Source organism: Hemiscyllium ocellatum, chromosome 3, assembly GCF_020745735.1.
Source record: "Hemiscyllium ocellatum isolate sHemOce1 chromosome 3, sHemOce1.pat.X.cur, whole genome shotgun sequence".
Classification (NCBI taxonomy): Eukaryota; Metazoa; Chordata; class Chondrichthyes; order Orectolobiformes; family Hemiscylliidae; genus Hemiscyllium; species Hemiscyllium ocellatum.
Window position 1 is genome coordinate 82,703,173 of NC_083403.1, and position 14,803 is coordinate 82,717,975.

Below are 14,803 nucleotides of genomic sequence, written 5' to 3' on the forward strand. Positions count from 1 at the left end.
TAATGACATTTTGTTTAAAATGGGTGGCTATTAATTAAGTTTCCTTTCTCATAGGATGATTCAACAAGTCTGACTATCTTTTAGTGAGAGATTTCATTAACCTTAGGCTTCAACACTACGATATTCACATAACTGAGGTCAAAGTGAGCAGAGCTTTTTTAAGCACAAATCTGAGTTATTTAAAGATAACCAATGTGGATTAGTTGACATCAGGTTAACCTGGCTTTTTCTCTATATTTCAAGATTACCTTTTCTTAAAAAAATTTGTTTCAATATTATTGGTAGAGGCAAAACTTTATTTTCATTTTAGACACGCAGCCCAAAACAAAACACTCTAGGAAAGAAACTGCAAGCTCCCATTTCTCCAGCAATTAAATCCAATCTCTCCTGAGATTACTCCATACCTAGAGAATGCAAAATATTTTCCAATTTCCATTCAATCTACCCCGTACATCTTCCAAACTGCACTTTAGTACCAATTTACTAGCCATATGGGCTAGGTTCAAACTTTCAGGAGTAAGATCCCTGTGTGAAATGAGTGAAATAAATCAAAATACACAGATAAACAATGAATGAGACTTTAAACTCACAATATACCACAAATCGTAACTTAGAATTATATGAAATTCAAAAGAGGTTTGACACAGTAGACAAAGATGTTGCTTCCTCAGCTGAAGCAGCAAGAACAAGGGACACAGTCTCAGAGTAAGGGGCTGATAAGTTTGGACTGAAGTAAGGAGAAATTTCTTCATGCAAATGTTTATGAAACTTTGGAATTGTCTACTCCTAGAGGGCTATGGGCCTCCACTGTAGAACGTTTTCAAGTTCAAATAGACAAACATAAAGTTACTCAGGTAATGAAAGGAGGAGGTAGGAAACTTAAGTTAAGGCAATCGGCCTTGACCATATTGAATGCTAAAGCAGATCCAGGGGACACATGATATACTCCTGCACTGATTTGATTAGTTCTCAAGGTGAACAACATTACAAAATTCCTTGCCAAAGCATAATCAAACAAAAATGAATGTACAGTCATAATATTATGACAAGTACAGGGATAGAGTGACCAAAAGTCAAAAGGTCTAAACATTCCTTTGACAGGCAAACATAATTATAGTACTATTGATTACCTGTAATGAAAGCAATTTCTTTCAAGCTACATAAAATGTATTAAAACATTATTTTGCTTTATTTTAAATCTTTTATTGTCATTGAGATTGGACCAATGCATTTATAGCAAATCAAAATGACCTCAGCATTCCTCCTCAATGTTTCTTGTTCTCATTAGTTCCTGTCCTCTACATCCTCCTATACCAACCTTTATGAACCGAGCCCTTACTGTTCTTTGTCCTCCTCGATTTTGCTTGTCCCCATCAATGCTTCACCTGACCTCCAACGCTTTTGTTGCTCGCCGAGAATCCCCTCACTTCAACTGACTGCTCAGCAAAAACCTCACTGCTTTTCACGGTCCTTACTGCTCCAACATGTCACTACCAACTTGTGACTCCTAAGATGATATGTTATTGTTTCCCTCCTACAGTACCCAGCTTCTGAATAATTTCACCAGGTCTCAGTTGCACGTTGTAACTCTTTGAGAGTTGAGAATTTTTGATTGGAGGATCTGCAGATGACGAAAGGACAAAACTGCTCTTCCAACCACTGCAGTGGACTCTGTCCAAGCTCATAGGAGAAGGTCAGTTTTGCTATGGGATTTGTTTTAAAGAAAATCTGACTGCTACTGAGACTGGGCAGCTTCCTGATTAGTTGTTTATTTGTTTTTTAAAAAAAAAATCGATCCATCAGTTGACAACAAAACAGTCACTCACACTAAACTGTCTCGAGCACCTTCCTGGATTTCAAAACAATCAGGTTGATAACACATGAGCTGATAATAAAATGACAGCGTTCTAGTTATTTTTATCAATATTACAATTCTCTTGTTCAACTTTCTATTCGAACTGGCCACCTTCATACTCACTGATCTTCTGAAGGATGCTTAATTAGCCCAATTGCCAAAAAGAATTGCATAATACAAAGAAAAAAAGTTTCTTTTGTTTAGAACAAATATATGAAAAAAATTCAATGAATATGCATTAATTTCAAGATGGGGGTAGATATATTTTCATTAGGCATAAGGTAATTTTGATGGATGGGAATGTGAAATTTAAACCACCAAATAGATGAGTCATGATCGAACTGAAAGGTGTAGCAGGCTTGAAGGGCTAAATGACCCACTTCTGCTCCCAACCTATATGTTTGTATGTATACAATAGTTAAAAATTAATAAACAATATGTTACAAAATTATAGAATCAAAATAATGTAACAAAATAATGTTGAAGTGTACTTTAGTTATGAGGTTATTGAAACAGTGATTCTTGATTTGATTTGATTTAATGTTGTCACATGTATCTAAGCACAGTGAAAAGCATTGTTTTGCAAGCAGTATGGGCAGATCACAACAAACAAGGGGATACAGACACTGGGTGCTTAGACAGAGCAAGTTATACAGGTTACAACTGCGCAGGAGGTGCACAAAGCGAGCTCCCTACGGCAATGTAAAGTGAAGCTCTTCTGTACACTCTAACCAAATAGTCTCATGTTCAACCTTCATAATTATTCCCATGAACTGAAAACAAATGTTTAAATGAACTGCACAAACCTTTTTGACACTGCAGAATAGCATTGTCTTCCTCAGTCTTGCTTCTTGATTGAAACAGCAGAGGATCATTGAGAGTTAAAGTCCTTGTCTGCAGGAAGAATAAATCTTGTAGAAATACCATCAAGGTTAATTATGTAGAAATTATACTCAACAAACTCAAATTTTCTTTTGAAGACTGTTGTGATCTTCAAAGAAACTAATACTTTTGCACAGAAATTTGAATTTGCAGGTACCAACATGAAGTACCATAAGACAGCTTCCACTTTTCAAGATTTTTACTGCAATAAATCAAAATCAACATCATCTAAATACTACTTAGGAGACAACTAATACAAATTATAGAAATGACATCCACTTTAGCATCCTAACAACTGAAACCAGACATCATGTTTTTAGCTTATATTGCATATTGCAGAATTGTAGCCTTCACATGCACAAGTTGCAAGTTATTCCCAACTTCCAAAAGACAAATTTCTCCATATTTCTCTGAACTGTTAAAAATCACACAACACCAGGTTATAGTCCAACAGGTTTAATTGGAAGCACACTAGCTTTCGGAGCAACACTCCTTCATCAGATGGTAGTGGAGGGCTCAATCTTAACACACAGAATTTATAGCAAAAAGTTAGTGTGATGTAACTGAAATTATACATTGAAAAACTGATTGTCTGTTAAGCCTGTCTAGCTATCACCATTGTTAACAGCTAACCCGAGAATGCAACTTTTTAAAAAAAAAGGTTTTGCGATTTACACATGAAAGAAATGAAACTATCACTGTATTCTAACAGATGAAAGGCTTAACAGACAATCAATTTTTCAATGTATAATTTCAGTTACATCACACTGTAAATTTTTGCTATAAATTCTGTGTGTTAGGATTGAGCCCTCCACTACCACCTGTTGAAGGAGCATCACTCCGAAAGCTAGTGTGCTTCCAATTAAACCTGTTGGACTATAATCTGGTATTGTGTGATTTTTAACTTTGTACACCCCAGTCCAACACCGGCATCTCCAAATCATCTCTGAACACTGACATCAATGATTATGAAAAGTCACTCCCCTGTTTTCAAAGAATCCCCAAAATAACTTTTCTCTACTGGCTCTTCTCCTGACCATGCCAAGGCAAACGTTCCAATATCCTTAAATCTTCATGTATCCATGCTCTTTGGCCAGAATACGATCTCCAACTAGCATTCTGTCTAACATATATCAGTCTTTTCCCATGTTATTCATAACAAGTGGTTTTCTGTCTCGCTAGGACTCAGTTGCTCTGCCTAGAAATTCTGAGTTAGTAAATTCTAATAAAGTGAGCTGAAGCTTCCTTTGTGGAAGCTGGCACTTCAGTCTTAGCAGGACTTCCTCAAGGTCTCAGTCTCCACAGCAACTACATCATGTAAGCTTATTATTAGGTAGACTGATAGATCATTTGCCATTTCCACCATCCTAATTTAGTTCAAATTAAAGGTGGAATTTAAAACATCATCATCTTGTATCGTGTTCGTGATACTCTTACCTACAAAGTATAGACCATAAAAACTTTAATAGTATAAAAATATATTGTTGTGAACAACTTAAAAACTAATTTATTACACACTACAGAAGTAATATTCTTTCCTTTGTTATATTTCACCATTAAGCATATTGTCTTAGCAACAGTCCAACGACATTTGACAGTCAGGATTTAAAGATTAGTTTGAATGAGTTTTCTGAATTCAAACTTTTCTGCAACTGGTAGTTAAACTTGCCTTAACCTGTCAAAATAAAATTTCCGCTGTACTTCAAACAGCTTCTCCATGCTTTGGTTTAGAAAAATATAAACTTCATTTGGAACAAGAACAGAAATTGGTGGAAAAGCTCAGCAGGTCTGGCAGCATCTGTGAAGAGAAATCAGAGTTAATAAGACAAGACTTGATTTTTACTGCAATAAATCAAAATCAACATAATTTAAATACTACTTAGGAGGCAACTAATACAAATTATAGAAATGACATCCACTTTAGCATCCTTACAACTGAAACCAGACATTATGTTTTTAGTTTATATTGCACATTGCAGAATTATAGTCTTCACATGCACCACTTCTGTAGTGTGTAATAAATTAGTTTTTAAGTTGTTTTAAGGGGCTGAGTAACCCTTCCTCAGAACAAATGCTGCCAGACCTGTGGAACTTTTCCAACAATTTCTGCTTCTGTTTCCGATTTACAGCACCCGTAGTTCTTTTGGTTTTTATTTGGTAAACTTGGTTTGGTCTGATTTAACTTGGTCAAGAACAATAATACTGATTTCTGATCATCGTTTGGACTTTCTAGTACCAGCAGGAAAACCCAGAAGAGTCTCTGTCATAATGCTTCATATTATCTGGAATCAGTCATGTCCATTTTTCTTTATAACTGGATAATACATTGGCATTAGAGTCATAGAGATGTACAGAAACAGACCCTTCGGTCCAACTCTTCCATGCCGGCCAGATATCCCAACCCAATCTAGCCCCACCTGCCAGAAACCAGCCCACATCCCTCCAAACCTTTCCTATTCATATATCCATCCAGATGTCTTTTAAATGTTGCAAACTTCCTCTGGCAGTTCATTCCATACACGCACCATCCTATGTGAAAAAGTTGCTCTGAGGTCTCTTATACCTTTCCCCTCTCACCCTAAATCTATGCCCTCTCATTCCGGACTCCCCCACCCCAGGGAAAAGACTTTGTCTATTTATCCTATCCACAACCTTTGAACATCTGTTCAGGTTCTAATTCCTGATATCCATTCTCTTCAATATCTGAATTTTTTTGTTAACCCTATACAGAAAGTTTCAACTAGCCACATATCCAAGCTGTCTTTTGCCAAGCTGAATCTTGGATTAGATTGGTCTTTTAAGAGTGTTTCCATGATGTAAACATTCTAACATTTTTCTGAGAGATAAAGCTTATTTTCATTCATTTATGAGACATTGGCTTCACTGGCTAAGCCAGCAATGACTCCCCATCCCCAATTGCCCTATAGAAGGAAGTAATGAACTGATTTTTAGACCCAATGAATATACAAATATCCACAGTGTTGTTCAAAAAAGGAATTTCAGGATTGTGATACATTAACATTGAAGGTGCAGCAACATGTTAGGATTAGGCGTGGCTTGGAGGGCAACTTGCATGTGGTGATGTCCCCTACGTCTGTTGCTCTTGTCCATCGAGGTGGTAAAGCTTTGGAAGATGCTTTGGAAGAAGCTTTTTAAATGTAAAATCACTTTCTGAATTCAACTTCAACCCAGGATCTATCCCAAAGAAAATATAGAATTAACAGTTTATTTTTAGCTCAATGTAAAACCAAATGTATATGAAGGAGTAAAGTATTTAAGGGTTAAAGCTTTAGCAGCACAGTCAGAAATAAGCAAGCTAACAAAGTATTTGAAAACCTTCAAAAAAAAAATCAAGATTCAAAAGCAGAAATTGCTGGAAAAAAATCAAGTACATCTGCCAGCATCTGTGGAGAGAAAGTAGATTTAATGTTTTAGGTCCAGTCACCCTTCTTCAGAACAGTTCAGAATGCTTCAGTTCTGAAGGAAGACCACTGGACCTAAAATATTAACTTTGATTTTTCTCCACAGATGCTGGCAGACCTGCTGAGTTTTTCCAGCAATTTCTGTTTTCATTTCCGATTTCCAGCATCCACAATTCTTTGGTTATTTTGTTTAGTGTAAGACATCCAGAGTGTTAAGATTAATAGCTAGCAAAAGCCGTGGGTGAGAAATATGTAGCTTCTACAAAGACCGTAAAAAAGAAAGATAATCCTTTATCAATTTTTCAAGTACCTGTACATTTACAACAATTATATAATTATTCATTTTGTCCTCTACTCACCAAGTCTCAGTGTGACACCTGTGACTGTACTTTATCTGTTAGTGCCTTGAAGTCTGGATCGTGTACAGTCCATCAAATGACTACCTAACAGGTGGATGAAATACTTGGACTTGATTATTTTCCTTTGGTAGAATGATATCTTATAGAGCTATGTGGAGCCAAAGTAAGCGGTCACTTTAAAAGCATTGGGTGATAGAGTGGGTTTTGTTACAAGTTCCCCAAAATCATTGTCCCTTGATCTGACTTTCAATTGAATATCATTTTGCATAATAATGTTCTACATATCAACTCCATTGCATAATAATAATCTACATATCTCAGCTTTGTAAATCAAATACCAGATGGAATTTGGTAGCCAACCCACCAATGTCTCTGAAGGAATGGATTCAAGACAAACATGACAATTTGTTCTATCACATCGAATTTCTGAAATTGCCTGTTGAATTTCTCTGCTAATTTCCTCAGACATGAAGTTAAACTTTCTGGGTGAAACCATTATTCTTTGTCTTTGATTTCATCTGTTATTTTCTCCAGATTCAGGAAATGTTACAGCATTTCACTTTTTGAATTGAGAGGAGCACAAACCCAGTTTCAACTTAAACGCGGTACATATGGTCAGTATTGTGACTAAGTCTCTGACCTTTCCTTGCAGTTCAGAGTTTAGCTTGTTCAGTTTTGACATTGTGTCTGTTAGGAACCCGAAGTCAAACAAACATGCATCGTCTGACAGCTCACTGCACACTTCATTCCTTGATTTTGAAAAAGTGACAATTTCAGGCGTTAGAACTAAAAATCTTTACAGAGCTTTCCCTGGTCATTCCTACCTTACATCAACACAGAGAACTAGCTCACAGTAGGCTGCAACAAGTCCACCCATTAAGGATTTAAACAAGCTGAAGCAACTTGAAACAATTTGATTCATGCTTGAATCAAATTTACAATTTTTACAATAACTTTCAGATGCGAGAAAAGTTAATACTTTACTTGCTCATGCTTACTGATGGATTATACATTGGTAATTTTAAAAAAAAGGGAAATTCACAATCATTTCTGATCATTCACGATCAATTCTGCATTGCATATGTGTGCCAAGCCAAGATGATGTAAAATCAGTTGTGGTGGAAACCAGCTTCAGAATTAGAATTGTTTTTACAAGGAAATACCTTTTATTGAAGTCCCTACAGTGTGGCAGCAGACCATTTGACCATCGAAGAGAAACCTTTGAAGAGTATTCGACCCAGACCCACCCTGTCCTATAATCTTTCATTTACCACGGCTAATTCACCCAACCTACACAGCTCTGGTCAGTACGGGTAATTTAGCATGGCCAAACTACCCAGCCTGCACATCTTTGAACTGTGGGAGCAAACTGGAGCAAACCCACACAGACATTGGGAGAATTCACAAACTCCACAGACAGGTGCCCAAGGGCGGAATCGAACCTGGGTCCCTGGCACTGTGACACTATGCCATCCTTTTGAATTTGTTATAGATATACTCACCCCTTGTTCTCTCTTTAAAGGGCAAAAGATGAGAAGATCGTCCTAGTTATGTCCTTAAAAATTTGTGCACAATGATAATCAGCTCTGCTGAGTTAGTCATGTCAATGGATTAATCGAACTACAGTAAGAAGCATTCACAGTCCTTTCGGTCCTTCTGTTGCGGCTGAAAGATATCTTTAGACAAGGATTCCACTTGCTCCATTTTTGTAGGAGCATCAAGTGACATGTTCTAGACTGCTATTATTATTTCTTCCCTGTTCTTAAATTCTCTGACTAAAGAGTCAGTGGCCACAGTCATTGCTTGTTTAATTACTTAGCCATCTGAGTAAGTTTTTGTGTTCTTCCAAAGGATGACAAATTTGCAACAATGCTTCAATGCAGCCTTACCTTTTGCTGCTGGTTTCGAGAAAAGAATAATTGTTGAGCTTTCAAATAGCCTTCAGATAATCAACTCTCTTTGTCTGAAGCATGCTATTCAAAGAAAACTATCCTTGAATTTATTATGCATAGCTGTGTGGGGTATCATTTTAATTCCTATTTTTACTTATTTATATGCTTGATGACACACAAGGCAAAACCTTTACAGTTGTGAACAGAAGTTTTTTTTGCTATTCCACGTGGACATTGCACATATGGATTAAATGTTTCGGACGGTACAGTTTAATCACTCATTATCATTTCACCTTGTAGCTTATGACGTCCCTCAGCCCCTGGTCTAATTGCAGGTGGGCTTCAGGATCTGTGGCTCCAGAACATTTAGAATGTTGTTGGCTGCTTTCATGTGTGGAGGCATGGGAGATCACTTCTGTGGTTAAGATTTGTTTCTGGAGTTCTGGTCAGCCACTGTTGCTCAGATATTGATGTGGGGTGTGGCAGCATTCCTCAATTATTCTTCCTCTTGCACTGAACTATTAGAAAAGCAGCTGGATAAAAACAACTGCAAGACTACAGAGAACAGGCAAAGGAGCAGGCTTAACAGAGGTGCTCTTGCAGAGTCACTGTGGATATAATGGGCTGAAAAGTCTCCTGTATTTCTGATTCCATAATATACTAACTTCACACATTACTTCTCAGTAAATTTCTTACTTGTTTATTTGCATTGTCACCACAAAACCTATTTTACCCTGCAATGATAGTCCATTTGGACCAAAGTGAAACATGATGCAACAAGCTGGCAAAGCCTGTTAAGAGGAGAGATTAATGAAGAAGCAATGGTGGGACAAAGAGTAATTTACTCACTGTAAAATTCCCAGCCTCTGGCTTGCTCTCAGAGACATAGTATGTATATGGTGGTCCAATTCCGCTTCTGGTTAATGGTATTTCCCAGGATATTGACAATAGCAGATTCAGTGATGATAATGTCATTGAACTTCATGGGCAATGATTAGATTTTCTCTTGCTGGAGATGGTCATTGACCAGCAAGTATGTGTCACTGTTACTTGACACTTATTGTTTTGGTCTTCCTGCACACGACTGAAGTATTGTGCAACTGTCAACCAAGAAGTTTCTACTTCTGAAAGAGGGAAGATAAGTGGTTGGACCTAGGAAACAACACTAACAAACTGCTGCAGTGATGTCCTGAGACAAGAGGTCTCCAACAGCCACAACCATATTTCTTTGTTCTCAGTATGATTTTAACCAGCTTTTGTGCTGCATCCTGCCTCAATCTGTGCAAGAACTTTATCTTTTTACGAGGCAAAACTGTCTTTACTTGCTTGAAGAACTTTGTTAAGGTTATGCCAGTGAGTGAACGGCTAAAAATATCCTAATACTATTTCCTAGTCATTCATGAATTCTTTTATGTTCTTTTTTCTTCATCTTCACACTTAGCTTTGTCTACTTCTTTTCTTGCAAGAGGGAATCTGCATCATTCTGAAGCTTTTACCTTGAAGAACATGAATCCTTCCCCCATAGCTTCATGGTATACTGATTGTAGTTGAGTCTTTCAGTCTCAAAGCAATGTTTTCAGTTGTTTATCACTCATTCCAAATGCTACTGTTATCTGCTTTGACACCACTTGCTTAGGTTCAGTCTGCAGGTTCAATTCAGGCAACTTCAACTCATCAGAAACCATCATTCATCCAATATCATTAGTATGATGTTTGGATGCCTTTCAACATCAGCAGTTGAGCTTTGATTCTTGGATCTATTTTTAATTGAAACAGCAATGTTACAGAAAGGATTTGGGGTGGGTATTGTGGCACAGAGAATAGCATTCCTCCCTCTGATCTAGAATCTCCAGTTTCAAACTCCATTCCATGTCTGGATGGCCAAGAAAAGTGCATTCATAACACAAGCAAACAGAGTGCACAATAACTTGCTCATCCTTGAAACCGCAGTTGCACGAGTCAACAGTTTTATGGTCAGCCATGTGATGGAAAGAATTTAGAGTCCCTACCACCACTGTCCATAGTTCCAACCTGTAATATTCATGTAAACGTGTATGCTGCCACTGTATCTTGAAATTTTTGGAGGACCATTTAGTTAAACAGATAGTGTTGATTAGACTGGTGTCAAGAGCATCAAGTTTAATCATGATTCAGGAAGAATAGATTTGGGATCATCGTGATGTTATGAGTCAGACCTCCTTTCGGACAGAGAACTCAAATAAAAATTCTCTTCAAAGGTGGATAAATCCCCAGGACTTGATCAGATGTAACCGAGAATTCTGTGGGGAGGTAGGGAAGTGATTGCTGAGCCCCTTGCTGATATATTTGTATCATCGATAGTCACAGATGAGGTTCCAGAAGACTGGAGATTGGATAACATGGTGCCACTATTTAAGAAAGGTGGTAAGTAAAAACCACAGAACTATCGACCGGTGAGTAAGTTGTTGGAGGGAATCCTGAGGGTCAGGATTTATAAGTATTTGGAAAGGCAAGGACTGATTAGGGATAGTCAATATGGCTTTGTGCATGGGAAATCATGCCTCACAAACCTGACTGAGTTTTTTGAAGAAGTAACTAAGAGGATTGATGAGGGCAGATTGGTGGACGTGATCTATATGAACTTCAGTAAGGTGTTCGACAAGGCTCCTCATGGTAGACTGGTTAGCAAGCTAAGATCACATGGAATACAGGGAGAACTAGCTATTTGATATAGAACTGGCTCGAAGGTGATGGTGGGAGGAGTGCCTTTCAGATTGGAGACCTGTGACCAGTGGTGTGCCACAAAGATTGGTTTTGGACCCACTGCTTTACATCATTTATACAAATGATTTGGATGTGAACATATGAGGTATAGTTAGTAAATTTGCAGACAACGGCAAAATTGGAAGTGGAGTGGATAGCAACGTTTACCTCAGTACAGCAAGATCTTGATCAGAGTGGCAGACAGAGTTTAGAATAGAATCCCTACAGTGGGGAAACAAGCCACCCAACCCAACAAGTTCTCACCGACACTCTGAAGAGCATCTCACCCAGACCCAATGCCCCACTCCACATTTCCCCTGACTAATGCCCTAACTTGCACAGCCCTGAACACTAAGTGCAATTTAGCATGGGTAATTCACCTAACCTGCACATCTTTGGACTATGGGAGGAAACTGGAGCACCCGAAGGAAACGGACACTGACACAGGGAGAATATGCAAACTCCCAACAGTTAACGGAGGCTAGAATCTAAGCCGGGTCCCTGACGCAGAAGTGCTAACCACTGAGCCACTGTGCCACCACTTAGTTTAGATAAATGTGAAGTGCTGCATTTTGAAAATGCAAATTAGAGCAGGACTTATGCACTTAATGTTAAGGTCCTGGGGAATGTTGCTGAACAAAAAGGCCTTGAAGTGCAGGTTCATAGTTCCTTGAAAATAGAGCCGCAGGTAGATAGGATATTGGAGAAGGCTTTTGGTATGCTTTCCTTTATTGGTCAGAGCATCGAGTATAGGAGTTTGGACGTCATGTTGTAGCCGTACAAGACATTGATTCAGCCACTTTTGGAATATTGTGTACACTTCTGGTCTCCATCCTCTCAGAAAGATGTTGTGAAACTTGAAAGGGTTCAGAAAAGATTTACAAGGATGTTGCCAAGATTGGGGGATTTAAGCTATAGCAAGAGACTGTTTCCCCGGAGTGTCGGAGGCTGACGGGTGACCTTATAGAGGTTTATAAAATCATGAGGGGCAGGGATAGGGTAAATAGACAAGGGTGGGGGGAGTCCAAAACTAGAGGGCATAGGTTTTGTGTGAGTGGGATAAAATTTAAAAGGGACCTAAGGGGCAACCTTTTCACACAGAGGGTAGTGCGTGTTTTAATCAGCTGTCAGAAGAAGTGGTGGAGGCTGGTACAACTGCAATATTAAAAGGCATCTGGATGGGTATATGAATAGGAAGAGTTTAAGAGAGATATAGACCAAGCGTTGGCAAATGGGACTGAATTAGTTTAGGACATCTGATCGGCATGGAGTAGTTCAACTGAAGGATCTGTTTCTGTGCTGTACATCTTTTCATTTCTAATCAATCATTGCATTAATATCCCTGTATCATGGTCACCACTAAATCCTGTTTTTAAGCCCCAACCTATTTAATCTTCAGTTCTGATACCATTCTAGTAAATTGTGTTTTTTTGCATTCCTTTGCACTCTGTCATTTTGGGAATACAATTTCCTCCAAAATGCATGGGTATGAACCACCTGGGCCTCAATCTTTAACTACAGGAGCAATGTGCTGGAAATCAAATCCTGCTACTACAAGACTTAAGTTAATGATTAAAAAAAATAATTTCCCCAATGTATCCAATTTCCAAGTCCAGGTTGAAAGAAAGACTAGGGTTCAATACTTAACAAGAATTACTACTTTTTACCAGTTAGAATCAGTCGGCATAAAACTCTAATCCCTTTACCTGTACGTACAGAAATACAGACAAACATGCAAGCAGGGAAAAATAGGTTTGGAACAGAGGAATACTGGGAAAGTCCTTCAGTGCTTCCTGTTCACAGGCTGCTGAGATGACCCTTATTTTTTTCAGTTGTCTTTCTCCAGATGCTTCTACTGGTTTTCAAGTCACAAGGTTATTAGTTCACTTCTAAATGAATATTAATACAACCATAATAGAAAAGGTGAAAATAATTGACAAGCAATCTAAACTAAATTAAGTGTAAAGACAATGGCATCTAATTTTTGTGTTATTTTTAAATTGTGGGCTTAAATGCAGAAGAACTGTTTTAAAACCAATGTTTAAAAGGATTGCTACACGTTTTGAAAAGCAAATAACTTGACACTCATGACAAGTAAAAACAAACAGGATTGAAGTTTGGGTTGTAACTAAATGGAGCCAAGGTGTTGTAACTTATCACTTAAAAGACACAGCTTACAACTACTGAAGGAAAGGTATACTTTTCTTCAGGCTTTAAGTGCATTTTGACTGCAGAGACAGTTTGATCCTAAGATGGTGAATATCAAAGCACACAGTCTGTCTTGTTCTCCGCCTCAAACTGTTCACATAAGATCCAATCATGTGGCTGGAGGCAAAGCTTTTGACATCAATAACTGGCCACTAATCCACAGTCCACTCAACTTCTTGTCACTAGCCAACAGCATCTGTACGCAACCCCTCCGCTCCATTTAATTTATCTTAAATTATTCAAACTTCAATTGTTCAATCAATTTTTTTTATAAAACGCTTCTCAATTATGAGGTTACTCACATTTAAAAACATGCAGCAAGACTTTTAAAACACTAGTTTTAAAACAATTCTTCTCCATTTGAGCCCACAGTTTAAAAAGAATACAACAAAAAGACAGTCTCTATACATAGTTTGTTTAACATGTTTGTCAGTTATATTCTCCTTTCTTAGAGTTATATTAATATTCTTTTGAAGTGTTCTTGACTGAGCTATCTACTTTGTTATCTTTCATTAATACAGAGGCAATTCAATATTTCTGCCATTATTATCTTTTGCATCCAGCCTAATTTTCTCTTTGCCAATTTATTATGGTATTCCTTGTCCTATATACATTTGTCTCAATCTATTATTAACATTGACTATTACAATATGTTGATCACAATTATTATTATGGTTCATGGAGACTGAATCATTGAATGTTTTAAAGGCAAGGTTAGATTAATTTCCTTGCCTAACAAGAATCTATGTTTATCTGAGGTACACAGGAATGTGAAACTTAAAACACAAATAGATAGGCAATGATCTTACTGAGCAACAGGGCAGACTTCAGAGGCCATGTAGTCTACTACAACACCTAATTCATGTGTTTCTTCGCAATTCTCTCTGTTCTATCTCATTACCCATTACAATACCTGCAGGTTATGCTTTGCTTTTGGATTACTTGCACACTAGTGTGAAAGCAGTGTTCTCTTTTCTTCTTTCATTACTGCTCCTTGTTGGTTTATATGGAGATATTGACATCTCTCGTGATTATTATTCTTTACTTTCTTCATTTGTCTATATATTATTTCCTCCAATTCTCATCCACTCTTGGGACATCTTTGGTATGCCCCCATTAATGCAATGCATTTCTATTTATCTTTTAATAAGATAATATATCAATACATATGGTTTCTTTCAGTGCACAAAATAATTATTTTCTGAGGCTCTTATAATATTTTCTCAAAGGCAAGTTCTTTTTTTTTGGGGGGGGGGTTCTTTTTCATTGTCACTAACACAGTTGGTACAGATTCAGTGACATAATAACTGTAGCCTCTATATTTGTTATGAAACTTAAGACCATAAGATGGAGGAAAGTAAGCCATTCAGCCCTTTGATTCTGCCTTGCACTGACTAACTGATCAAAAATCTGTCTATCGCATCCTTAAATATACTTAACAAG

At 37.6% G+C, this 14,803-nt stretch overlaps 1 protein-coding gene across 1 annotated transcript in view; it reads right to left on the reverse strand.

Annotated features, from left to right (window-relative positions):
* fam228a (family with sequence similarity 228 member A) overlaps window positions 1-14,803 on the reverse strand; it is an 82,834-nt gene that overhangs the window by 17,400 nt on the left and 50,631 nt on the right. The window contains exon 6 of the mRNA XM_060821246.1: window positions 2,662-2,749. Within this exon, the coding sequence (XP_060677229.1) occupies window positions 2,662-2,749 (88 nt within the window). The remainder of the gene's footprint in view (window positions 1-2,661; window positions 2,750-14,803) is intronic.